Below are 24,567 nucleotides of genomic sequence, written 5' to 3'. Positions count from 1 at the left end.
AAGAAAGAAAGAAAGAAAGAGAGGGAAGTAGAGGAAGGTGAGAGGAATAAAAAGAAATCAAACGTAGAGATGAAAGTAGAGAAAGAAGATGGAGGAAATCATTAAATAGAGCTGGAGCAATTCAGGACCTTGGCCCCCCTGGGGGCCACCAGCCTCACATGTCCTTATTTCACAAATAGATTGTATTGATTTTATCCCATTAAAGTGGTAGATTTCACACTATTAACTTCTATCTCCATCCATTAGTGTGTGAGGAAGCCTGCAGGCCCGGCTCCCATCAACGCGCTGCGTGGACACAAGCTCACAGGCTTAGCACACCTCGAGCTGTTTCTTTCATGCACTATTAAGGCAATGGAGTCGGGAGAGAGAACATTTATAGGGGGTCAGGGCATGTGTGTGTGTGTGTTTGCGTCGATTTGTCACAGTAGCTGCCATCGCCAGGTTGTTTTTTTTACGTAGCACCCTTTATTGTATTTCGTGGGTCGGCGGTAAGAAGGCTGAACCAGATGCAGAATCATCCTATACATTAATATAACATGATCCCTTACAGGAGAGCTTCAACACGCAAAAACTAAGAATAAATATATTCACAACTGCCTCTACTATTGGTAGGAGATGAAAGCATAAAAAGGTACCTCCGTAAAAGATAATAATCGATAGTTGATAGAAGTGTCTTTTTTTTTCCTCGACAAAAAAAATGCCTTCACGTCCTGTGGTTTTTTTAGTCCATTGTTTTTTTGTTTTTTTTTGCCGTTCAATTTTCCTCTGAGAAATACTTAAAAATCAATACAACGACCTCTGTGCCTTTGTCCGGTGAAAGAAAACGGGGAGCAGAGGTCCTTGTGGCCTCATTAAGTCTGGCTGATTAAGAAATCCAAAACGCATCCATTGCCACAGTGTCCTTCGTACGTCGGCCTTCCTTTTGTTTTGTCTTGCGTTACAAAAAAAAAATAATTTCTGTATCCTTTCATCCATAAAACCTTTTCATAATTTCACACATCAACCAACTATTCCTGGATATGTCCCTCGTCTAGCCCTGTAAAAAATTCAACTGGATAAGCAAATTAAGTTAACTGGATGAGATGGAAATGAACTGCATACAAACAACTCCACTATTGACTGGGTATATTATTATTTTTGGCTCATCCAGGGAATGCAATTATTCGGCGGCTTTGATTGGTTTCAGTCTCAGTCGTCCATCAGCGTCCCATCCGTTGGTAGTCAAACCTCTTTGTTTAGATAAATAGATCTGTATTCATAGAAAAATAAGCATTGACCACGCTGCTGGCTGTTCATTGCTAAGGCACTTGGCTGTTTTCAGTCATTTATCTCCCCTCTCTCGCTTTGTCTCTGTCGTTCCTCCATCTTACACGTCCACCCAGTTTGCTCCACGCCTTCTTGGCTGTCGCAGTCTATGACTCTGGGTTTGATGTTGCAGAGAGCTGATAATATGAACACTGACGCCCACCGCCACCACGCCGACTCCTGCTCATTGTGGCGCTGACTAGAAAAACCGAGCCTCGATATTTTGTGAGGCGTAATAGAGGAGGAAAAAAATTCTGTAGTAGCTGCAGCTGAAGTTTTCGCCTCCAGGCGGCAGAGATCTGGGATCAGCTAATCCTTTCCAACCATATTCACCAGTAGTGGGGAAAATACAAAAAGTGACCTCAGCTCGTTATCCAGGAATAAACATGTGTGTAGTGTAGTCCCGCTCCCCCACAGGCTCCTCTCAAAGCCACACCAGCCTCTGTACAGGAGTCATTGTTACTGGATGATTCATCACCAGAGAGGGAGATGATGAGGAGACAAGTAGCAGGAAGAGGAAGAGAAGGGGGGTTGTTAAAACTGGTAAGACCGGTCCAGCACCTCCATGTAGTCTGGTGTGGTCCTCAGTCTGGCTCTCTGCTCCCCTGCTCCCTGCTCGCTCTGGCTGCTGTTACCGCCGCCTGCCGTGGAGCTGCCGGTGGTGACCACGAGCGTTTGTTCGGGCCTGGCGTCCTGTTTGGAGTCTTGGGGGTGAGGGTAGCGGGGCGGCGGCCTCGCGTACCTGTCTGGCAGGTCTCTGAACTCGGGGGTGGGGAGTCTGAAGAGGCAGTCCACCAGTTCGACCTTAGGGGTGGGGCCCTGGCTGTCGATCACCGTGGGGCAGAGGATGCCGTTCCCGTGGAGGCCCGGGAGCGGCCCCATCGCTCCCGCGACGGTGTTGATGGGCGATGAGGACACGTCCCGCGTCCAGTCCCTCTCCTTCTCTACCGCAGAGCAGTATCCTCCCTCGCTCTCTTTGGAAGCTGCGAACGTCTGCTGCTGCTGCTGCTGCTGCTGCTGCTGCTGCTGCTGCTGCTCCTGATGCTGCTGCTGCTGCTGCTGCTGCTGCTGCTGCTGCTGCTGCTGCTGCTGCGGCCGCTGTTTCACCGCCGCATCCGGCTCCTCTTTGTAGATGGGGTTGCTACACATGTGCGGTGTCGCAGCGGCGTTGGGACCTTTCGACGCAGCCTGCGGGGGCGAGATGGTGTCGTACACGTGGTTGTGTTCGGCCGAGGGCAGGGGCGGCGTCTCCGGGAGGCCGTGGTGATGGTGGTGGTGGTGGTGGTGATGCGCCTGCTCGGTGAAGATTCCGCACTCCATCTGGATGCCCGCCAAGTCTACCTCTCCCTGGCGACGGAACGGCAGCTTGTCCCTCCTCCTCAGGGCGTAGGCGATTAGTGCCGCTGCCGCGAAGAACGCCGACACAAACAACACCAGGAGGCTGAGCACTAACACCGACAGAGGGATTGAATCCTTCCCGGGGGGGATCAGGGGGCCCAGCCCTGGGCCGGGGTAGCCAACCGACACGCCGCTGTCTGCGGCGGTGGAGGTGGCGGTCTGTTCCTCCTGCTCCTGGTCCTCATGGGACTCCAGCTCGGGGCAGAGCAGCTCCATGGAGAGCGAGCGGAGGTCTACACCTTTGGTCTTTTCCGGGGAATGGCAGACGACCTCTCCCACCACCACCACGGCGCTGAGCCCCTCCAGCCAACGCTTCAGCGGCGCTGCTTCACAGTTGCACTCCCACGGGTTCTGCTGCAGGTCCACCTGGAGAAACACACAACACCACAGCGTTTTGTCATCCCGTAATAGTACACTAATTACCGGTCTGCCGTGCAATGCAAATTCATAAATCACATTGTGGAATATAAACAAACAAATAGATAATTTTGCTGACAACCTTGTGATACACATTAGTAACTTTGTCACTGTCTCTTGTGTTATATTAAAAGCCAGCCACCTTAATAAGGTGACAACAAGAAAAATGCTGTTTTCTCCTCTACCTTTGCCTTTCACCACTTAGAATATATGGAAAATGAGTTTTTATGCATTTGCATAATTGAATACAGCACTCCACGAAGGCCAACGTTTTTTAAATGATTTTATGAAATATGCAGGTGATGCAAAGTACTGATTAATGTAAATAATGTCATTATGGGGTCGTCAAAACACTGAAGTGCTTCCATTTCCTGAATGGCTGTGCACCGCCACGATATATACTCTCAATAATGGAGAACGACTGGGCAGCGACCAATTCAACTTGTACTACCCACAAGTGCTCTCTTTAAAAGTTGTTCACACATGTACTACAGCAGGTTATAGGGACATTTCAGTTTACAATAAAGACCACTCAGAGTTTACATAAGTGGTTATTGACAAAACTCACCGGCAGGTTTTGTTTGACGAGTATCACAGCACTTTGTTTTTAACAATGCTGGGATGTGATGCAACTCTCCCCCTGTGCTATAATCCAATAGGTGTGTGTGTGTGTGTGCGCGTAAATCCATTTTCTCATTGCCAGCTATTGATTGTGTGTCCTAAAAACAAACTCAAATATTCACTTTGCCACATTTTGAAAAGGGTAAAGCAGATTATGCACAAATGGAATCACTCGCATCCCGTTGTATTGTCTGCAGAACTGATCTGCTCCGTATCTTTAGCAATGACATTGGCACTGAAAGCTGATATTCTCTCTGTCACACTTCCAAGGAGCTTGCACAAATGTTGTCATGCTAATTTGGTTAGGCCAACTCCCTGGCTCGCAGAAATAGATGGATGCTTTTTGAGATGATTCAGCATTGCTGTTGTGGGAGCCATGGTGCGACTGCTTCCCCCTGCCTCACGCTGAACAACAGGATGCTCCGGCTTCACTTTATTGGAGTTGGCCCACTGTGGGCTTTTGTGCGGCTTCGATAATGACATAATTGCAACTGGAGGGTGGAAACAACACTCTGTCTCAGTTTTAACTCCATTTGAACACTTCCACTATATTAAAGGTGCACTGAATAGTGCAGTTTTCTGCGTTTCAGCATCATTGTGACTCTGTTATTCAGCACGAATGCACATTAAAACAACAACATTTTAAATAAGCACCATTAACACCAAAATGTCAGCTTGTTTTTGCAGTTTTATAACTTTCATAACTACAACCCTCCATCTGCTTGGAATTCCTGAAGCATTTTATTCCAGGTATTGTTCGCTTTCACACAGATCCCAAGGGCTCTATCCCCTTCTCTTTTGCAAGCATCTGTCCAACATGTGCAACACCGTTTACAATTTATACGCCTGGTCACCTAGTGTGTGATTTGCTGTCAACTTGTCAATCACAGCTCTGATTTGAAAAGAAAATATAGACCCTCAGTTGGCCCGACAGGTGCTGATACAAGTGGTTGAGAAAAAACGAGTGCATGGAACCCCTTTTTTGGGAACAAGAAGCCATTTAGCAAAGTCATTCCACTTACAAAGTCACAAACAGTACTGTATGCTACAGGTCTTATAACATTTTTATGTAGACAAATATTTAAAAAAAAAGATTTACATCCACAGAGTCTTTAGAAAGGTGCCAAATAAAAATACAAATGTTGGTATTACGTGATATCTCTGGGACGTCAGCTAGTGTGGAAAAAACTGATAAATGGCTGAGATTAACAGTAAGTGACTGGCAACGACATGTTGTGAAGTAAATGCAATGGAACGGGGGAGGGATGATGCAACGTTGAGTGGCTGAATGTTATTAGTGTTAAAGGTCTAATAGCACCTTTAATGGTACTATATAATTATCATACAGTGTACTCAGTATGCGCCAGATGGTTTGTTACACAGAACTATCTGAGAAGCCGTCATTGGAAACTGTTTGGAAAAATGGCAGGTGATTGGATGAACCATCTGTCAATCAAACTCTTGCCGAAGCCAGTCTGGAGAAGAGCGGAAACATATTTTTCCATTGAGAAAAGCTTTCAGTGCCGTTCTTTGCTCTTGTTTCAATGAAGAAATACTCTCCAGTTCTGATACAGCTGATGCTATTGCAGCATCTACGCTAATCTCCGGCATTGTTGTTTTGAACAAACAACAATCGTCTCTCCGTGTCGTGGGTGTCGTCACGTCACACACACATAAGCCACGCCTTTTGCTTCCAGTAGCTACTCACACAACCAGGTCTCACGGGAATTAGGCGTATAAAGTGCACGACATTAAACGGACATTCCATTAATTCCATTCCATTAATTCCATTCCATTAATTGGCTGTCTTATTGCACACTAAATGCCTAGCACATTATCGTGACATTCATACGCCTTTTTGTGCGAACGGGCTGCGTCACAGGATAATGATTGGTCCGTGCTCTGGCTTGCTGGACACAAATGCATTTCTTGAAGCCTGACAAGGTGGATTTTTGTGTGATATGTGATACCACGAGTCTAGCGTGCTCCCATGACATCACAAGAATCCAGCTGCCGTTCAAGATGACTCTGTATACAGCCACCAGAGTCTTTTTTCGAGTGCAACATTTGCTGTTTTTGATGCTTCTTGAAATAAAGAAATTCATGAAAAACACAAAAAAAAAACTCTTTTGTCTGAAAATATATTCAGCCCCGCTTAAATAATGCCATCAAGTTTTGAATGGAAGCTGCCACGCTTTAGCCGCAGAGGAGCAAATTTTGCTCTTGTGGGTTTTTATCATTATGACGCAGATCAAAGATCAAGCAATAATTGCCCAAAATTTACTTGGGAGCCGTTAAAAAATCACATCAGGGGAGAAATTCAAAATTGATCACTTTGCCCAAACAGCAATATCCTGTCAGTCATCAGGAACTGCTCCAGTTAGTTCACAGAAATATAGTCAATATAAGCAGGTTTTGGAAGTTGTGGTGCAAGGATCCTGCTGTAGTCCCCGGTGACGAGACGGCCCTGAGCTGCTTCAGCTTGCCAAGCCTTCTCCATACTGATGAATGTGTTTCATTGTCTTGTGAATAATACACAGGGTGGAAATGAAAAGAGTGCATTGGAAGAAGAATCTGCAGCATACGCAAATTTGAGTTTTTCTGAAAAATGTGTACAATGGAAACCCGTCTTCATGGCTACAGTGTTGCGTGAGACGTTATACATACAAAGCCGGAGAAATGCGTCAAAGCGGTTCACTCATGGACACTCTTATGCTGTTAGATTTCATCAGTCTGTGATGTGGAGTGCGTTCAAGGAGGGCTTTTTTTTCTTTTTTGAAGTGTTGTAATTTACTTTCATAGTGTACTCCCTTTGGCTGCCTCGTCGACTTCTACCTCTGATAGTGATTTCCCATATTTCCCAGAGCGACTTCAACAACCCCTTGGGAAGGGCCATGAACTTGTTCTATCCAGCAGTTTGTGTTTCATGTAGGTGGAGAGAGTGGTAGTAATAGCAAAGAGCAAGAGTTTCTGGTCCATTGAGGCTATTGTCAGTAGAGAAATCGGCATCTCTGCGTCTGTGTGATTGCTGACCATCAGAGCAACATGGTGAGTCGAGAGAGAGAGAGAGAGAGAGGGGCCCTTGATCTTTTATTCTGAGGGAAAACAAACACAGACTTTTAATACTGCTGTATCAGATATCTGGATTTTTTTTGTGTTTGAAGTGTGCCAAAGGAAGCATGTAGACATGGCATGATAAGCATGTTTGTCCTGTTACCTGCAGAGAAATACAATACTAAACAAATAAATCGGCCCGGGAATGCAGGTTTTTGTAGATCTATTTTGTAAATCACACACATGGGAAAGGACCTATTTTCATACCTGTATTCTGGGGTTTCTACTAGAACATGTTTACGTGCTTTAATGTTCAAAAAACATTTTACTTTTCTCATACCGGCTGTACTGCAGCTACTCTTTTCATCTTCTGTTCTGAAACGCTCTGTTTGAGCTGCTGCCCCTTTAAAATGCCAAGTCTGCTCTTGATTGGTCAGCTGGCCCATTCTATTATGATTGGTCAACCAGACCAAACTCTTTGGACTCCACTCCAGCTCCGTTCTAACTAGTTTTGTTTGCGGGAAAAAACTAGCCCAAACTAGCCAATAGGCAGATAGAGGCAAATGTGTTACGTGGTGACATCACCACGTTATGGAAGAAAAGGCGGGACTTCAATCAAGGCATTTCAGGCAGTTCAGGAGCAGTGTTTCTGTGGGGGAGAGTAACTCCATTTGACGTGGTCTTTGGGCTTTATAACTTTGCAGACCTTTTACATGCACAAAAAAACTATATAACTCACTAAATTAAAGGGAAAAAGTACAAAAGCATAATAGGTCCTCTTTAAAAAGAATATATTTATCACAACTGCTATAGATATAAATAGGACTGACCTATAATCCAATATTATAGTTCATTACCTCCTCATATATAACCGTATAATGACAATATTCTGTCACAGCATTGGAATACATGTTTTTGTAAACAAGATATTGCCGCTGTAGAAACAGAATAACACTATTAGAAACATTTAACTCAGTGGAATGAAAATGTGCTTAACGTTCAACTGTGTGATTAAATATCATAGCATATGGATACAGAAATAAGTGCAATATTAATCATGCCTATATCATCCGCCCCTACAGACAATTGATTCAATTACAGAGAAAACCCTGCCTGCTTATGTTGCAAGAAAAATCATCTTACAGTGCAGTGAAACGTTTTAAACTTGCTTTACTGAGACTCATCCTGAAATAGAAAATACATATGCTTGCCAGATGACTGGACTTTTATTGAGCTAATGTATTTATCTCTTAAACACCTGTGGTGTCTGTATTTTGCTGTGCTGTGCAGTTTTAAGTGGAATATCGGCTGATGTGGCTTATTTTTTAGTGCATAAACATCCACTGGTTTGTGTTGTGTTGAGGAAGACGTAAACCAACCAACTGAAAATAATGGACAAACTAAGAGAAGCAAGAGTCGTACTGACAAATAATCTTTTTATAGACCATTTCGCAGTTGTAAACATAAACATTCCTAATGTGTCCTCATCTGACAGGAAGTAAACAGAGACCCAAGCTGTTGCCTAGCGATGCGACTCCTTTGAAACAGTCTATAGAATTAGTAGATATGATCTGACGAGGACATTCGTGGTTATAATTACCTCTATTACCTGACTACCAGTTGAGCTTAAGACTTTAATCAATGTCAATTGTATTAAGCCCATGCTCTCCTCATTTCACTGTCCTAGTTACTGGCTCGCCACTTAGCAGCATTGCTAAATTTAAAGGAACAGTGTGTAACATTTCGGGGGATCTATTAGCAGAAATGGAATATAATATTCATGTTTTCATTAGTGTATAATCACCTGAAACTAAGAATCGTTGTGTTTTCATTAGCTTACAATGAGCCCTTCATATCTACATAGAGAGCAGGTCCTCTTCACCGAGTCCGCCATGTTGCTCCGCCATGTTTCTACAGTAGCCCAGAACGGACAAACCAAATACTGGCTCTAGAGAGAGTCTTTATGTTACCTGAAGGCCAGTTTGTGAGCCGCTGAGTGCAAAACCGTGGTACCATCTGCTCCTAAAGTAGTGTTACCACGGTTTTGCACTCGGCGGCTCACATTACCGCAGTCTTATAAAAGGGAGGAGTGAGCGGAGGGGTACTCAGTTGGTTGCAATCTGCAACCACACCACTAGATGCCGCCAAATCCTACACTCTGTACCTTTAAATATTAGATATAATAGCAAACCTCCTCTGCTAGTCTGATAACAGAAAGATGAGTTTTAACATTCAGTTAGTAATAAGTATTAGAGGTGGAAATTATGAATCCGTTTAGTCAAAGATTCATGTCACAGACATGTGGTTTGTTCTATTAGATAAGCGATCGACCACTGTTGGTAGTAAGTTAAGTTGATTACTGGTCTGAAAAAAAATAAATTCAGTTCAGTACAATACTAGTCAATTCAAGGACTGTTTATAAGGTTAATAGCTCAGCAGACACCTATTTGCAACTGACTTATAACATGATGATTGTTTCTGTACCTTTCACCATTTTTCAATAAGCTCTAAACTAGGAAATAACATACTTAGCAGTTCCACTGCTAAAGGCTAATGGCTTGGCCTTTATGGCTATACTGAATTATCAATGTGACTCAGTCATTAGCCTTTAGCAGTGGACGTGCCCCTGATTCGACTGTTATCAGTTCATTAAATGTGTGTTATCAATCGTTATAAGCCTCATAGATGTGATATCAGTAGGGGCCTGCTACGCCTACTACGTTGCAACACAAAAGCAACACGTTTTAACAGGTTGTAAAACTGCATGAAAACGTTACGTTTTGAACACAAACAAAACTTTGTTTATGTTTAGACAACAAAACTACAACTTCTTTATGATTACGCAACAAAGCCACTTAGTTAAGTTTAGGAAAAAAACGTGTTTTGGGTTAAAATAACTACGTTTGAAAATAGAAACTACACGTTATTGGGTTCACATGTGAACTTCGGTCTAAGCCCTGTGTATTTTGTTCCATCCATTGCTTTCGACTTTCACCCCAGATGGAGTTTCACGCTGTCTATTCTACAGCGCCTGACTTCCACTTTTGCTCCGGTCATTATTACTAAAGATGCTGGAGGTCGCTGTTGTCTTCTTTTATTTCTTATTTCCGTGATCGACCATATGAATCCACGATAATACCTACTGGTGGGTGTAGCAGGGCCCTACAGACCCACATCTATGAGGCTTATAACCACTGATAATGCACATTTAATGAGCTGATAACAGTCTAATTGGCTGGTTTAGCTTGAAAATTCAGGAGCAGTGCAGTGCCGGCACATAACCCTCTATAACAGCGCAATGTGTTGTTTTTATACTTTAAACAAATGAGATATAATGCAAAGACAGATTCTGTTACATTTGGACAGAGCCAGGTTAGCTGATTCCAGTCTTTATGCTACAGTTATAAGCCACCCGGCTGCTGGCTGTAGCCGCATATTAAACAGACAGATACGAGAGTGGTATCATTCTTCTCATCTGTGCAAGAAAGCAAATAAGTGTGTATTTCCCAAAATGTCAAACTGTTCCCCTTAAAGATTAATTTGTACAAGCATTAACACAGGCTCAAATAAAACTGGCGACTATTAGTTGGGCATTAAATGGTTTCTTGTCGAACCTGCCCCTAGTGAATACTGTGTTGTTTTCATCAATCTTTCTGGAGTGTGCATTGTTTTTCTATATGACATCAGGAAAGGTGAGATGTGGCTGTGGGCAAGTTTCTCCACTGCAGCTGGGAACAATGACAGTGAGTCGCCCTACTGTACAACATGTTCTTTGCATTTACTGAGAAAGACATATGTGTTGTCCTGAACTGTTCATATTTCTGGCATAGACTCACATTCTGACTCACCCTGATTTTATAATATTCTTGCCATTGCTTTTCAAAGGGAAGACTCATTTATGGAGGACGAAATCTGCCAAAATACAAAATAAATAAATAAATGACTTGATAAATAAATACATAATAAATAAATACATAAATAAATACATAGATATATTTAAAAATAAATAAAAAAATTAAATAAAGAAATAAATAATTAGAAAGTAAAGGCAACAAAAAATAATAATTTATACATTTATTTGAAAATAATTAATAAAATGAGTACATAAATAAATAAAAGGGGAAATTAAATGGAAGAGTAAATAGATAAGGAAATGAATACAAAGATAAATAAATAAAGAAGCAAATTAAAACAAAAAACAAATTTATGTCACATTTTATCAATTCATTAATGAATACATTTATTTTTAATATTATATTTGCTACATTTAATGACATATTTATGTATTCATCAAGTCGTTTAGTTATTGATTGATTGCTTTTTTTTATTTTGGCAGGTTCCGTCCTCCGTACTCATTTGCTCTTGTGTTGCTATTCATTAACTAATTTAAAGAAATTACAGACACCATGGCCATTTTCATTTCCTCTGTAATGCCTTAGAATAACAGTGACATCAAAAGAGGTATTTTCAAAAAATATCAGAGCATGTAAGTGGGTGTAACTGTTTAATCCTGTTCTTGATGGTGACAATGACTCTAAGCTATACATGCTGCTGATTATCAAAATGGACTGCTTTTTTTTTTTTTTTTTTTAACGGCAGCTGCAAGCTTCACCCTGCCTCCATCTGTGTTACCCTTTGATTTTACCGTGCAAACTCTGGCTCCAAAAGCACACGTCAGCGCCCAGAAATCCCAGCTTCAAACAGACAGTAAGTCAACAGGTGATATCATTGTCACATTATTTCCTGCAGTCCATGGGCAGCGCTAATGTGGCTTTGTCAGAGTAATAACAACCCCGGTAAATGAATGAATTCAATTACCGCGCTACAGATTTTGAGCCCCACAATGGTGATGCCGCTGGGCTTTATGAATATGGCACACAGTGTACTTCCATTTTGGTGAGTGCTTTAATGCTGTTGGACATCAGAGGCGTATAAGAGCACAAAAACATAATACACTTCTGCAAGGTTCCTCCAGCTCCATAAATCCCCATCGTCCTTCCCCTGAGCAAACATTTAGAAACAGCCTCTGAACTGCCAGCCTCACCCACACTACCTACAGTAGGATCGGGAATTCTTCACGGAGCAAAGTAAAATGGAAATTCACAATGACATTCAGGCTAATCCACACCCACCATACCTCGTTCTACTCCGGCTGTCTAAGTAAAGCCTGGTACACTAAATTTGCTGAAGTGAGAGGAGGCAGGATGAAAAAATGTAATACCTCGGGTTCGGTCCTTATCGGCGCATTGTGTACAACCAGTCACATACTGTAACCGCTGCAGTTAAATGTGCGAGGTAAGGTCTAGCACAAACAGTGAATTTAGCACACACTGTAGTCTGTTTACAAATAGGGGCGTTAATTACAACCATGCTCAAAAACTTGAGGGGTTCAGCTTTCTCCAGTTTAGCTCCTGATTTATTAAGACCACTTATGCAAATCAAGTCAATTGCAATTTTCCAATTAGAATACCTGAGGCGCAACCATAGTCCCACATGCCGCAGCAGAGCTCTCAAAACAACAGACGACGCAGATGACGGAGGAAACTGCAGCTGTGCCAGAGGGCAGGGGCTGCCAGAAGTTTTAGAGGCGGTGACGGCTCGATCCAAGATCTCAGCTTTGCTTTTGTTTAGTTCATCAAGCTGTGATAATGTAATGTGTCTTGGCAATCTATTAGTTATTTTAATCTCATCGTCTGACATTTGAAATAAACACACTCTGTATAATTATGCACATTTTCGTTTAGTAAATCCACGGGGGTGATCCAATTCACCAATCTCCATTTTTCACCCTGCCACTGTCACTCAACAAAATGCATGTTATTTGGCCTAAATCTGCTAAAAGCTTCGTGCCAGCTATCTGACTCATTTACACACCAGCGGGTCAGCAGATCAGAATCATTTTCTCAAGCATCCACCTGCACCAAAACCCCCTCACTCATTCAGCAAATACAGAGGCGACATCCCTCCCCTTCCGGTGAACCATCATGGGACCTTATTTGGAAAATCTGAATTGCACCATGAATAACACATGCGATGTTTGTCAATTTCAAAGATAATTTTGCAAGACAAGAAAGTATCAGACTGAAAATGCCTACTTATAAAGTCTACACACCCAAAAGTCTTGTAATCGGTGTCTCTGATGCCTGTGTGTTTCGTACCGGGATGCACTCACACCAGCAACGGGTCTTGCTCGTTCTTTCCATAGACTGTAAGAAGTGGACGTATAGTCACCGTGACGTCACCCATTGGTTTGTGGACTGCCATTTTGAAGCCTCGGGTTCGGCATTTTGGCAGTCGTCATCTTGGTTTTTTGCAACCAGAAGTGACACGAGAGGGTGGAGCTAAGTACAACCGAACACTGAATCAGACATTTCTATGCAACCAAAAAGGTTATAATTAACTTTCATGAACTGAAAACACACTGTGAAAGGGTTAAAGTTGTAAGATGAAAACACAGACAACTCCCAGACAGGACAACGCCGTGGTAACGACCTGTCAATCACAAGGTAGCCACGCCCTAAAGCATACCCTGCTTTATGGTCTATTTGACTCTAAATGGGACCATAATTTACTAAATGAACATCATGCTGTATTGAAGAAGACTTGAAACTAGCGATTGAGACCATAAACCGGTGTTTACAATGTTTACTGAGGTAATAAATCAAGTAGAAGTAGGGTCATTTTCTCATAGACTTCTATACAATCAGACTTCTTTATACAACCAGAGGAGTCGCCCCCTGCTGGCTATTAGAAATAATGCAGGTTTAAGGCACTTCAGCATGAGTGCCTTAAAGTTGTAAGATGAAAACACAGACAACTCCCAGACAGGACAACGCCGTGGTAACGACCTGTCAATCACAAGGTAGCCACGCCCTAAAGCATACCCTGCTTTATGGTCTATTTGACTCTAAATGGGACCATAATTTACTAAATGAACATCATGCTGTATTGAAGAAGACTTGAAACTAGCGATTGAGACCATAAACCGGTGTTTACAATGTTTACTGAGGTAATAAATCAAGTAGAAGTAGGGTCATTTTCTCATAGACTTCTATACAATCAGACTTCTTTATACAACCAGAGGAGTCGCCCCCTGCTGGCTATTAGAAATAATGCAGGTTTAAGGCACTTCAGCATTGGCTTCACTTTTCAGACCGGAAGTTGCCGACTGATTCTTTCACTTCTTGGCTGATAAAAACACCAGGAGTCGCTGGATAAAACACATCAGGTAAGATAACGTTTCATTTGTGCGTGGTCATAGTTAAGTTATCTAGCTAGCTAGTGTTGGTGACGTACATTGTGCGAGACGAGAGATGTAAGACAGATGTTTAAAATTAAATGATACTACGACAAACTGTGACTTTCTTGACTTGCAAAATTATCTTTCACATTGACAAACATCATATGTGTGATTCATGGTGCAATTCAAATGGGATCAAAAAATGATTTATTTGTCTCTCGCCGTTGACTACCGTACATCTTTTTTCTGAAATAAGGTCCCATGGAGGACGCCGAAATGGGAGGGACTTTGCCCCTCTATACAGACAGTGGTAGATTTGCACCAACCTGCACCAGTCCGGTGAGGTGCTCCAGTACGCCCACCATAGGAAGCTGCAGAAGGTGGTTATTTCGTAGATTGAGTCGAGCCAGATTAACTCCAGAAAACACCCCGAGGGGGAGGCTCCGCAGCAGGTTGGCGTTGAGGAACAACAGCTGGAGGGACGGCATGGAGTCGAAGGTCCCGGGATCGACCTCATGGATCTCGTTGTACTCAAAATAAAGGTACCTAAAGAGAGAAGCGGACGTGTTACAGCGTCTCTGTATACATGGAAAGAAACTGTGGAAATAGGAGGATAAACAGGGTGTGATTATGTTAAAGGAAACAGTACTTAGTGATATCTGACTGTAATGAAAAATAACTTTGTATAAATAAGTACTAATTTTCACATGTTCAAATCGATTTATTTTGAAGTATAATTTGCCTCTCCTGCGCCCCAGCAGGATAATAACATAACTGAATATTTATGTAAAGAAGTCATAACAGAATTTTAATTTAATCTGCACTTTTCACAGCTGATTAGCTGATCAGTGTCAAATTATATTGTGCCATTTTGCGCTGATGACTTGTTCCACTTGCCTAGACATGCCCGATCATGATGTCAAATTTAAGACACTTTGAATTGTTAAGTTTTTTTTTTTTTCAATAATAGAAATCAGTGTGAATTTAGGGAAGTATGACTGTAGACTTTTCCTTGCATGCTAGTGATCCAATATACTTCCATTGATGTAATAAGTAATAGATCTGGTTTAAATTACTTACCGCTCACTTGCCCTAGAGTCACTAACAAAGGCTAACGAGAGGTTAAGAGGAAAACGTTTTGAATGTCCTGAGAGGATCTTTATTATTGATTAATAGTCAAATTAATGGGTCTGTAGATGTTCTGAGTCTTATCTTGAAATATAGAGACAGTGGAGCTGAAAGGCTAAATGATGTTCTGAATACGTATAACGGCACAAACCTTCTTTCTATAGCAGAGAATGAAAGTTGACCTTAATCAAACACCGCAGCTCCCTGAATAAATACATTTACTGACTGTAGATATTTGCTGCATTCATTATTTGCAGAGGAATTATTTTTGTTAGCTTAATCTGACAATGATACATACTGTATGCATCATTCTGATGAGTGTTTTTATAATAAGCCTTTTCCGCAAAAAGCAAATGACACCATCCAGGCTCCTTATTAACACCTCTGTATGCAAATATTTTGAAAAAAACTCCATTAATTTTCACGTTGTCACTCATACCAGACTCACACTTCAACTGAAGCATGCCATCAGGCAGCGTGACTAACAAATGACACTCCTGGAAGAGAATGGGCACCTTTTCATTTCAATCAAATTCCGGCATAATGGTAATCAAAATGTTCTGCTCAGCGCTATGCTGGTATTACAGTGAAATTAATTTCCGCATACTTTTAAACAAATGCATAAATACCTAAGCTGACGTGTGGTTTTATGAATTTGTTTGAAGTGCAGTGTGCTTGAAAAACGCTGCGAGTGATCCAAAAAGAAAAAAAAAGTCCTACCAGAGATTCTGCAGCCCCAGGAACATGTGGGGGCTGAGCCTCTCCAGGTTGTTCCCGTTCAGGTAGAGGCTCCTCAGGCTCGAGAGGCTGGAGAAGGCCCCCTCCTGGAGGTACGAGATGCGGTTGTTCCCAAGGTGAAGAAGGTCGAGGCTGGAGAAGTTCCAGAAGTCTGCGCGGTAGATCCTCTGGATTAAGTTCCCGCTCAGGTACAGCTTGCGTCCGTTGAGAGGCCGCGGCGTTAGCTGGGACACGTTGAGGAAGCTGTTCTCCTTGCAGTTGACGGTCAGGCCCAGGTCTATGATGTGCAGGTTGCAAGTGCAGGCCAGGGGGCAAATGATGGGGATGGGGGGTCGCGTTTGGAAGCCAGCAACTGGGGGATTCTGGTTGGGAATCAGACTGCGAGGTGTGGGGGATGTTCTGGATGGTCGAGGCCTTTTAGTAGGCCTCGGGGACTTGTCTTTACGCTCCGCTGAGGAAGAGGACGACGACGTGGAAGAGGGGTGAGTGTTCTGGCGGGAGCCGTGAACCATGGAAGAGGGTTTAGTCGGCCTTACTCGCCCGGGGTGGGAGTTGGGTCTAGAGTTCGGGGGCAAATGTTGGGGCGACGATCCCGCCAACGGACCGCCACTTTCTGCTTGCAGCTCTTTATCCGGGAGGTCGGCGCACAGCTCCTTGCGTGAAATCTCCCTCAGGTCCTTGCCGTGAAGGTGGAAGGGATACTCGCAGGTAACGTCCCCGACTACAGCCGTGTAGGGGATCTGACCAAACCACTGCTGTAGCTGCACTGCCTCGCAGCCACAGTTCCAGGGATTCTCCTCCAGCTGTAGCTCCATTAGGGAGCGACCAACGTACTCCAGGGTCCCAGCATATGCCAGGCTCTTCAGACGGTTTCCCCGCAGGTCCAGATGAGTCAGAGACACAGATCTGGAGCAGCAGGAAGAGGAGGAGGGGGGGATAGTTAGCTAGGTTAGATGAAAGGACAATGTGATAGTAAGTGAAAATAAAGGTTCACACATTCCACCGCTGATTAAATCGGCTTTTTTATCTGATGATTAATCCGTCTTTTATGATTTGAAATAGTATGCACACAGAAACACTAATTCCACGCCAGTACAGACTGGCTAATTGTGTCTGACACTGATATTTCTACAGAGCCGCCTTGGTGTAATTTAAAAGCTTTGCAAGGGAAATAATCAGAATATCTAACCTGAACAGATGAGCAGGCAAGACAGGGATCAGGTTGTCGTTGAGGATGAGAACCCGGAGCTTGTAGAGGAACCTCAGGACGCCGCTGTCGATTCGTTTGATCACGTTGTAGTCGGCCTGCAGGTGAAAAGAGAAAATGTGATGAACATAATTGCTGCAATTGAAAAAATAGACTGAATGCAGCAGGAGAGCATCTGAAAATTGCACCCAAGCCACCTGCTAGCCACTGACTATTTCTGTCACAATCACAGCTATCTATTGCAATCTTGGACGAATTAGTCAATAATTCTGTCAATCATGGGTACTCAACATCTTCTCAAGCGTACCTGGAGGTATTCCAGAGCCTCTAAACCAGCGAAGGTGTCATTCCTGAAGACCTCCAACTTGTTCTCGTGGAGGTACAGGCGCCTCAGTTTGGCCAACCCGTTGAAAGCTCCCACTCTGATGTCCTGGAGCGCATTGTTGCCAAGGTTTATCGACACTGCGTTGCCAAGGTGCTGAAACCCGTTGCTATAGAGACGCCTCAGAGAGTTCCTCTGGAGGTTGAGTTTGAAAGGGCGGACCCACGACTGTGACACCTGAATGATTAATTAGAGGTCTGATTAGTTATCTTATTAATTACATGAATTTAAACAGCTAGAAACACCCCATAAGCCACATTAGAGGCAGGATATTAGACTTGGAGATATGTTAATGAGATAAAATGTTCCACGTGCACGGGCAGATTAATGAGCAAGGGGTGGGGGGTGGGGGGGGTGATACCTGGCTGACATTGGTGAAGCTCCGCCCATCGCAGTGCACGTGCAGCACGCCTTCTTTGACCTCGCACGTGCACGGCTCGAAGCAGGGCTCGTCCACTTCCTCCTCGGAGTTGTCCACCAGAGGGGTGTGTGTGGAGGTGGGGGTGGGGGTGGGGGTGTGCGACGCCCGGGAAAGACACACACACCCCAGGGCCACCGTCAAAGTGACCCACTGCATCCTCCTGCTTCTCAGCTCAGCAGCCTGGGGCTACAGCCCGGCATCGAACCCTCACCGCACTGATGAGCGGCACAGTACATGCATACATTCACACACACACACACACACACACACACACACACACACACACATAAAGGATTAAAAGAGGGCAAACAGCCAGGGAGGCAGCAGCAAGAGTCAGTTCAGGATGAATCAGATTGATGATACATCGCAAGCATACACTGTAAACAATTGCTGTTAAGTTACAGCAGGATTTCAACAGTATTAACCTGTTATTGCTAAAAACAGTGCTTTACTGTTAATACAAAAGAAAACCTGTTAAATTACGCTCATAGGCCGTTTTTTAACTGAACTATAATGCATTCTTAAAAAACAGCACTTTACTGCTGATCAACTGTCTAAAGTATCATCTAACAGTTTCATGCAGTATTTTTTTAATTCTGGGACCTGATCTGCACATGTGAGGCTGGTACATTGTACATGATTGTAAAATCAGTGAATTAGCTTTATTGTTCTTCACTCACATGTTGTTCTGGTTTGCATTCTGTGCTTGTAGCCAGCTAGAGACACACATTTTGGGATAAGTGTCAACAAGTCTATTATAGCCTTTTTCCTAACAAGTGCCTTTAATTGCATTTAGTGTGACTATTCCTATGTCTGTAACCTGCTAAGTCTATTCATATAGGCAAAAAATTATGTTTATTAAAATGTATGTAACAAATACAATCTAAATAGTGCATTAAAACAAATCAGTAAGATAATGTAAAAGAAAGGTGAAAAACAGCTATATAATGTATCTTTAAACAGTAAATTAACTGTAAAATACTGTGAAATTAATAATTAATAATTAACACTGTATTTTTCATTAACAGTACAAAGCTGTAAATTTCAGCGACAGTATAATAATGTTAATTTTACAGTAACATAAAGGCAACCCTGCTGCCAGTTCTTTACTGTTATTTTACTGGGGAATTGTTAACAGTGCAGGGAGGCAGCAGCAAAAGTCAATTCAGGATGAATCAGATTGATGATACATCACAAGCATACTAAAGCGGTCAGAAAATAAAAGTTAAATCACACAGACTGGAGCGCCACGGGGAAAGAATTACATTACATGGAAATAATGATGTATAGGCCAACTGGAGGACACAGTATGCAATGATATGAGCACAACCATGGTAAACATATGTGAGATGCATTCAGGGAAACCAGGGTTTTAGATTTACAAGGTTAACAAAAGCAGGGGGGGATATTGATTTAAAAACAACCCCGCTGAACAGTCTCTCAGCTGCTACGACACTGCTTTTGAATTAAAAATTAAAATACTGACATTGAAAATGCAAAACAAAGGCAAGCACGTGGGCTCGTTCACCTGTGAATCACATTTTATCATTTTCAGAGTGGCTTTTTGGACAAGTGGTGGTGGGGGGGGGGGGGGATAGAACAAAAAAAAGCTTGTGATGAATATATTCATCTGTACTCTCAAATGCCCGGTGAAGCTGAAATGTCACGCATGTGTTGTCTTAATGTATGCAATATGAATATGGGCGAATGCAAATCAGATTCATAATGCTTCTGTCTAATGAACTGCTCCATTTAATAAGACGAACGGCAATCAGAGAACAGAAGGAGGAGGCACGAAAAACCCCTTATTATCAATCAACAGGAATACGTTGGGTTATCAACAGCCATCGAGTCCCGTCATGATCATTATTGTGGTAATGACGGTGGAGTGAAAGCGTCGCTGCCAATCCAAACTCTTCAAAATTTACAAAAGGGCTGATGTGAAGGCGGAGCGGTGACAGGCGGGGACGTGAACTGATGGTGATGGTGATAGTGATGAGGAGGAGGATGGCACAACAACCGAATGAGAGTTGCAGCAGTCCTTGAAACAAACAAAAAACAAAAAAACAAAAATGGGAGTCTTGCATGGGGACACTTCCTATCAAGTCTTAATGAGATCTAAATTGGATGAAGCATCTCGGTCTGCTCATACGGTGTTGAACACTGCCATGCGAAAATGCAATAATGATCATCATGGTATGGTAGCTGTAATCATACAGCAATAATCTGGCATCAGCGAGTTAGACAAGGAGGCAGCAGTGAAAACATCACCGCCCGGGAGAGGAAGAGCAATCACAGAGATGATTATGACGGGGGAAAGAGGTGGAAATGAGAAGAGGAGGATGATGAGGAGGAGGCAAAAAATGGGAACAAGGTGAGAGAATGGAGTAAAGGAGAGATAAAGGGAGAGTAATGGAGATGCAAAGGGAAGAGGGTGAGGTGGGAGAGAGAGAGAAAGAGAGAGAGAGAGAGGAGTGGGATTGCATAAGCAGAAAGAAGTCAGTCAAGGCTGCCACTCAGGATGAGAGCTCACAGTGAAACAGCTGAAATCTGATATTGATTACATCAAAGCCCTCCTCTCGGCCTGCACACAATGTACGCCTGCCTTTCCTCCGAGAAACAGAGCCAAGTTACATGTGAGTGAGTGTGTGGAAAACAATGTGAGAAAGGTCAAACCGTATCCCAAAAAAAAAAAGTGTGCTTTCACAGCCTGCCAAGTAGCAAGAAACAGGTAGACACGTGTGGATGAGTGTGTGCTTTCATAACAAAAAACAGTTCTGCAACAAGAAGAACACGAGGAGAAGTATGTTGTAACATGAGGACAAAAGTGTTGCAGGACAATCCAGGCCCGACATAGCTCAATAGTGTTTGACAAATTGGATACAGAACACAAGCCATTCACAGTCCCAGTAGGTCTTTGGGATTCGTCAAAGAAAATGCATTGTTTATAGCAAACCCCCCTATATGGAGGAGATCAATAGTGAGTCCAGATAGACCACTGGGATCCCTCCTGTTAGATTCTGCTCTGGTGGATCTCTGCTTTTAATGAGAAGACCTCTTTCTTCAATCAGCCTCAGTCAGCATAGCTCTGCATCATTACAGCAACGAGAAAAAAAGGACCTGTGTGTGTGTGGAGTGGTGACAGCACAGCAGGATTTTTAAAAGTCATCTGAAAACAGGCCTGACACAGGTGTGGCTTGTCTGTCTTTTTCTTGACTTCCCCTCCTCTCTCTCTCTCTCTCTCTCTCTCTCTCTCTTTCTCTCTCTCTCCTCTCTAGACCTGCACACACTGACGCAAGAGAAACCAGAGATGACGGTCACTGCTTATCCCTCACCATATTATTCATGTCACATAATTCCAGTGTCTACCTCTCTGTCCTCTCTGTCCATCAGAACCTCAGCACTTGCTTTTTTTTTTTTTTTTTGGGGGTACATGGATGGGCCCCTGCACTATAACAGGCATCACACATCAAATGTATATGGAAGGGGCTATACCAGCCTGAGTATATCCCCTATAAAGAAAATAACCACATTCTATAATAGTTAGCAGAATTAAAAAGCATGACCAATTAAAACAGCCTTAACACCAAACCTATTAAAGACATTTACCAGGCTATGTATGAAAATGAAAATCCTTGGCAGAGTAACGCAATCCAATTGCATTCCCCATTGTCTGTCTCTCTCTCCACCAACCAGCCTCAAACAGCGACGCTTAGCAGAGCAGGGATGCGGGTAATACTCACTCAGTCCGCCGCCAAAGAATTAGGGAACGACCGAGAAAACACTTTAGAGGCTGACTGTCGACATGTCGTTCACATTCAGACGCACTCTCCTCTCTCTCTCTCCTCTCTCTCTCTCTCTCCTCCTGTAGAGGCTCAGGCGGATGGGGATGGAGAGGGAGGGAGGTGGTGGTGGTGGAGGGGACGTGATAAGACTGCAATGAGGTGGAGGATAAAAACCGGGAGAGAGAGAGAGAGAGAGAGACAGAGAGAGAGAGAGAGAGAGAGAGAGAGAGAGAGAGAGAGAGAGAGAGAGAGAGAAAACCGATTGCCTTTAGGATGCAGGTCCGCTTCTCCACAGTGCAGCCCGTGGGAGCTGCGGCACTGGACCGCTGGACATGCGCGCAGTTGTACTCTGCGTAGTGATGGAGAATCCTCTCTTCATCTCAAACACACAACTGGGTAATTCATAGAGGTGGAGGAAGATGAGGATGGAGGAAGAGGAGGAGGGTGGAGAGGGGGGCCGGAATTAATCATGCAATAAGAGGCGACGCGCAACTGTTTGGATATGATGCGTAAAAAGAAAAAAAGCGCGCAGGTTTGGGTTCCTCCTTCACCTCCTCCTCTTCATCATAATAAACACATTACAGACAATAAAGAAGCCCCTATAAACTTTCTCCTCACGTTGCCCTCGTGTGCAGTCTGGTAACAAAAAAAACAAAAAACACCCCGACTGTTCAGCTATACCGACAATAATTTATAATCTCATTAGTTTATTCATCTCTCCTCTTCTTGCCCTTAAGCACCAACGACGGATTTTTAGTGAAACCGGTGTGTGTTACCATGGAGACTCGTGCCAGCTGGCTCCCCGTCGCGCACGCACACATACACGCGCACGAGCACGCATCGGTCGGTCGGTGGAAAACTGTGGTGACTTTTTATCATGAGGGGTGTAGTTAGTTAGTTAGTTAGTGGCAGCTTGTTATAATAAAGGCTTCTTCTGACTCAGTGGAGATGTCCCAACGTTTCCTCTTTGCATTCTGCAGACACTCCTTGGTCTGCTATCCAAGAGATGAGGCTGGTATTGTGAGTGAAAGAAGTTTATTCCATGAAAATAAACAAAAATATAACCATATGCAATGATGGAAATAACTAAAATTACAGTCTACAATCTGCAGCAAGGAAAATTGTGGCTCCCCATCCTGCTCCATTGAAGCCACCAGTCAGACTTAAAGGGACACATCCAAATTGTCCAATAACAGGACAGACTAGAGGAGCAGGTCTTAAAAATTCAGTAGGCAACCAGTTTTTGGCATCAAATATTCCATAATAGCCTTTCAGCATATTGTAATTTAAGTGTTCGGAGAGAAAACTAGACTTCTAGGCATCTCCTCATGGCTCTGTTTTCAGGCTTTTAAAAAATCAGAGGTCGCAGGTCATTTTAGAGAGACAGCGTTCCTAGTGAGCGTTCCTATTGCCTGTGCTCTGGCTGGTGGGTGCTTGGTATTTCCTCAACTGATCTCAACATGGCTGCTGAGTCACAAACTTTCTCATTTTACAGCTAAACAGTACACTGCAAGATGTTTCTGAAAACAATTGAGAAATAGGCATTTGAGTAACAGAATATTCATATTGGATCAGCGCTGCCTAGTTTGACCTTTTGGTCGGAGTTTGCCAGTGATTGACTCGTGGCTTTCATAGCAGGAAGCTAGACTGGATACAGCATTGGAGGCGGGGCCCCGATCATTCCTATGAAAGTTGCTCAGACTGTTGCTCGACTTCCGACTGGAAAAGTACCCGGATCTTCCGGCGATCTTCTACATCCATTGAGCCCATGGAGCAGGCTGGCGACAACTTTAAGGACCTAACGATTTAAATAAGGGTTATTCAAGTGTTCATGCTGGGAAGGTGATTTACCCAAAAAAGAATATCCGCTGAGTTACAGACGTCTCTTTCCCAATGTAAGTCTATGCGAAAAAGTATTTTTGGGTCTAATGGCATCACGTGACTGACACAAAAGTTGTAGTACCGCCGTTTGGCCACTACGGAAATTGGCATCAAAGACCGGCGCTCTTCCTGGGGGCTTGGGGAGGACACCAGAGGACACAAATTCACATGATTTTTTTTTTCAGATTACCGGTCTCATGCACTACTGTCAGGATATAGTGACTGTTTTATAAAAAATAACTTATTTTAATCATATTTGCTTCATTTCTACCCACTGCAGCTTTAATAGCGCAAAACACACATAAGAGAGTCCAAATGGATCACAAAGCCCATTCTACAACATGACTAATTGACCGTAATTCTGATGCATTTCAAACATTTCCAATGGCATAACACAATGTACTTTTGAAAAATGAGAATCAAATACATAAAAAACTGTAAATAATACAACATGGCTCTAACCAGGAGGACAGCTGAGATTACAGGGAGGCCTCTGGATGTCTGCACAGGCCTACATCAAAACACCTGTCTTGCCAAAAGCAGGTGGGTGCAACAGATGGTGCAGAGATGGAGAGCGATGAAGCCTCCCCAACACCACCACCACCACCACCAACCCTGAGTTGAGCACACCAGTTCACCAAGGTGGCTGCTGCTCCATCAATACTGCTTCTAAGTTGCACCCCCCTTGTGAAGCCCCCCAAGTGCACCAATGGGGTCTCCATCAAGGACACCGCGGTACCACGGCGTTGAAAACAAGCATTCAAAAGCGTTCAAATATCAGTCAGCCGGCTTCATGGCTACAGGAAAAGATTTAATAACAACATGTCTTCCACATTACTGAGCTGAAAGTTCAATTTTCAGTTCAATTTCACATTGATTTCAGCATGCATCAAGGTGAATCACCTTGAGGAAATGGAGAGGTGCATCTCTGCCTCACACACACACACACACACACTCTCTCCTCTTCCTCGCTCTCTCTCTCTCCCCATA

At 43.3% G+C, this 24,567-nt stretch overlaps 1 protein-coding gene across 4 annotated transcripts; it reads right to left on the bottom strand.

Annotated features, from left to right (window-relative positions):
• Positions 1–442: 442 nt before the first annotated feature.
• On the bottom strand, positions 443–22,250 carry LOC141783581 (SLIT and NTRK-like protein 3). 4 transcript variants are annotated; one of them, XM_074660967.1, is made up of 8 exons: positions 21,655–21,909; positions 17,852–18,126; positions 17,416–17,667; positions 17,091–17,206; positions 15,884–16,807; positions 14,362–14,581; positions 2,413–3,069; positions 443–2,328 (listed from the first exon to the last, which is right to left on the bottom strand). In XM_074660967.1, exons 2-8 carry the CDS (start codon positions 18,065–18,067, stop codon positions 1,840–1,842), a joined length of 2,874 nt encoding a protein of 957 aa, XP_074517068.1. In that variant the 5' UTR covers positions 18,068–18,126; positions 21,655–21,909; the 3' UTR covers positions 443–1,839. The 4 variants fall into 4 exon arrangements, with proteins under 4 accessions (XP_074517068.1, XP_074517067.1, XP_074517065.1 ...); XM_074660966.1 differs by lacking the exon at positions 21,655–21,909 and adding an exon at positions 21,963–22,250 and having other exon boundaries at positions 443–3,069; XM_074660964.1 differs by having other exon boundaries at positions 443–3,069; positions 21,655–21,911.
• Positions 22,251–24,567: the final 2,317 nt, after the last annotated feature.

Source organism: Sebastes fasciatus, chromosome 15 (assembly GCF_043250625.1).
Source record: "Sebastes fasciatus isolate fSebFas1 chromosome 15, fSebFas1.pri, whole genome shotgun sequence".
Classification (NCBI taxonomy): Eukaryota; Metazoa; Chordata; class Actinopteri; order Perciformes; family Sebastidae; genus Sebastes; species Sebastes fasciatus.
This window is presented reverse-complemented; position numbering and strand designations above follow the sequence as displayed.

Coding starts and splice junctions, on each gene's coding strand:
- LOC141783581 (XM_074660966.1), bottom strand. CDS start 18,067: ATGCAGTGGGTCACTTTGACGGTGGCCCTGGGGTGTGTGTGTCTTTCC. Junction 16,808..17,090: donor TTGCCTGCTCATCTGTTCAG/GTTAGATATTCT, acceptor CTGCTGCTCCAG/ATCTGTGTCTCTGACTCATC. Junction 3,070..14,361: donor ACCTCACCGGACTGGTGCAG/GTTGGTGCAAAT, acceptor GTGTTTCTCCAG/GTGGACCTGCAGCAGAACCC.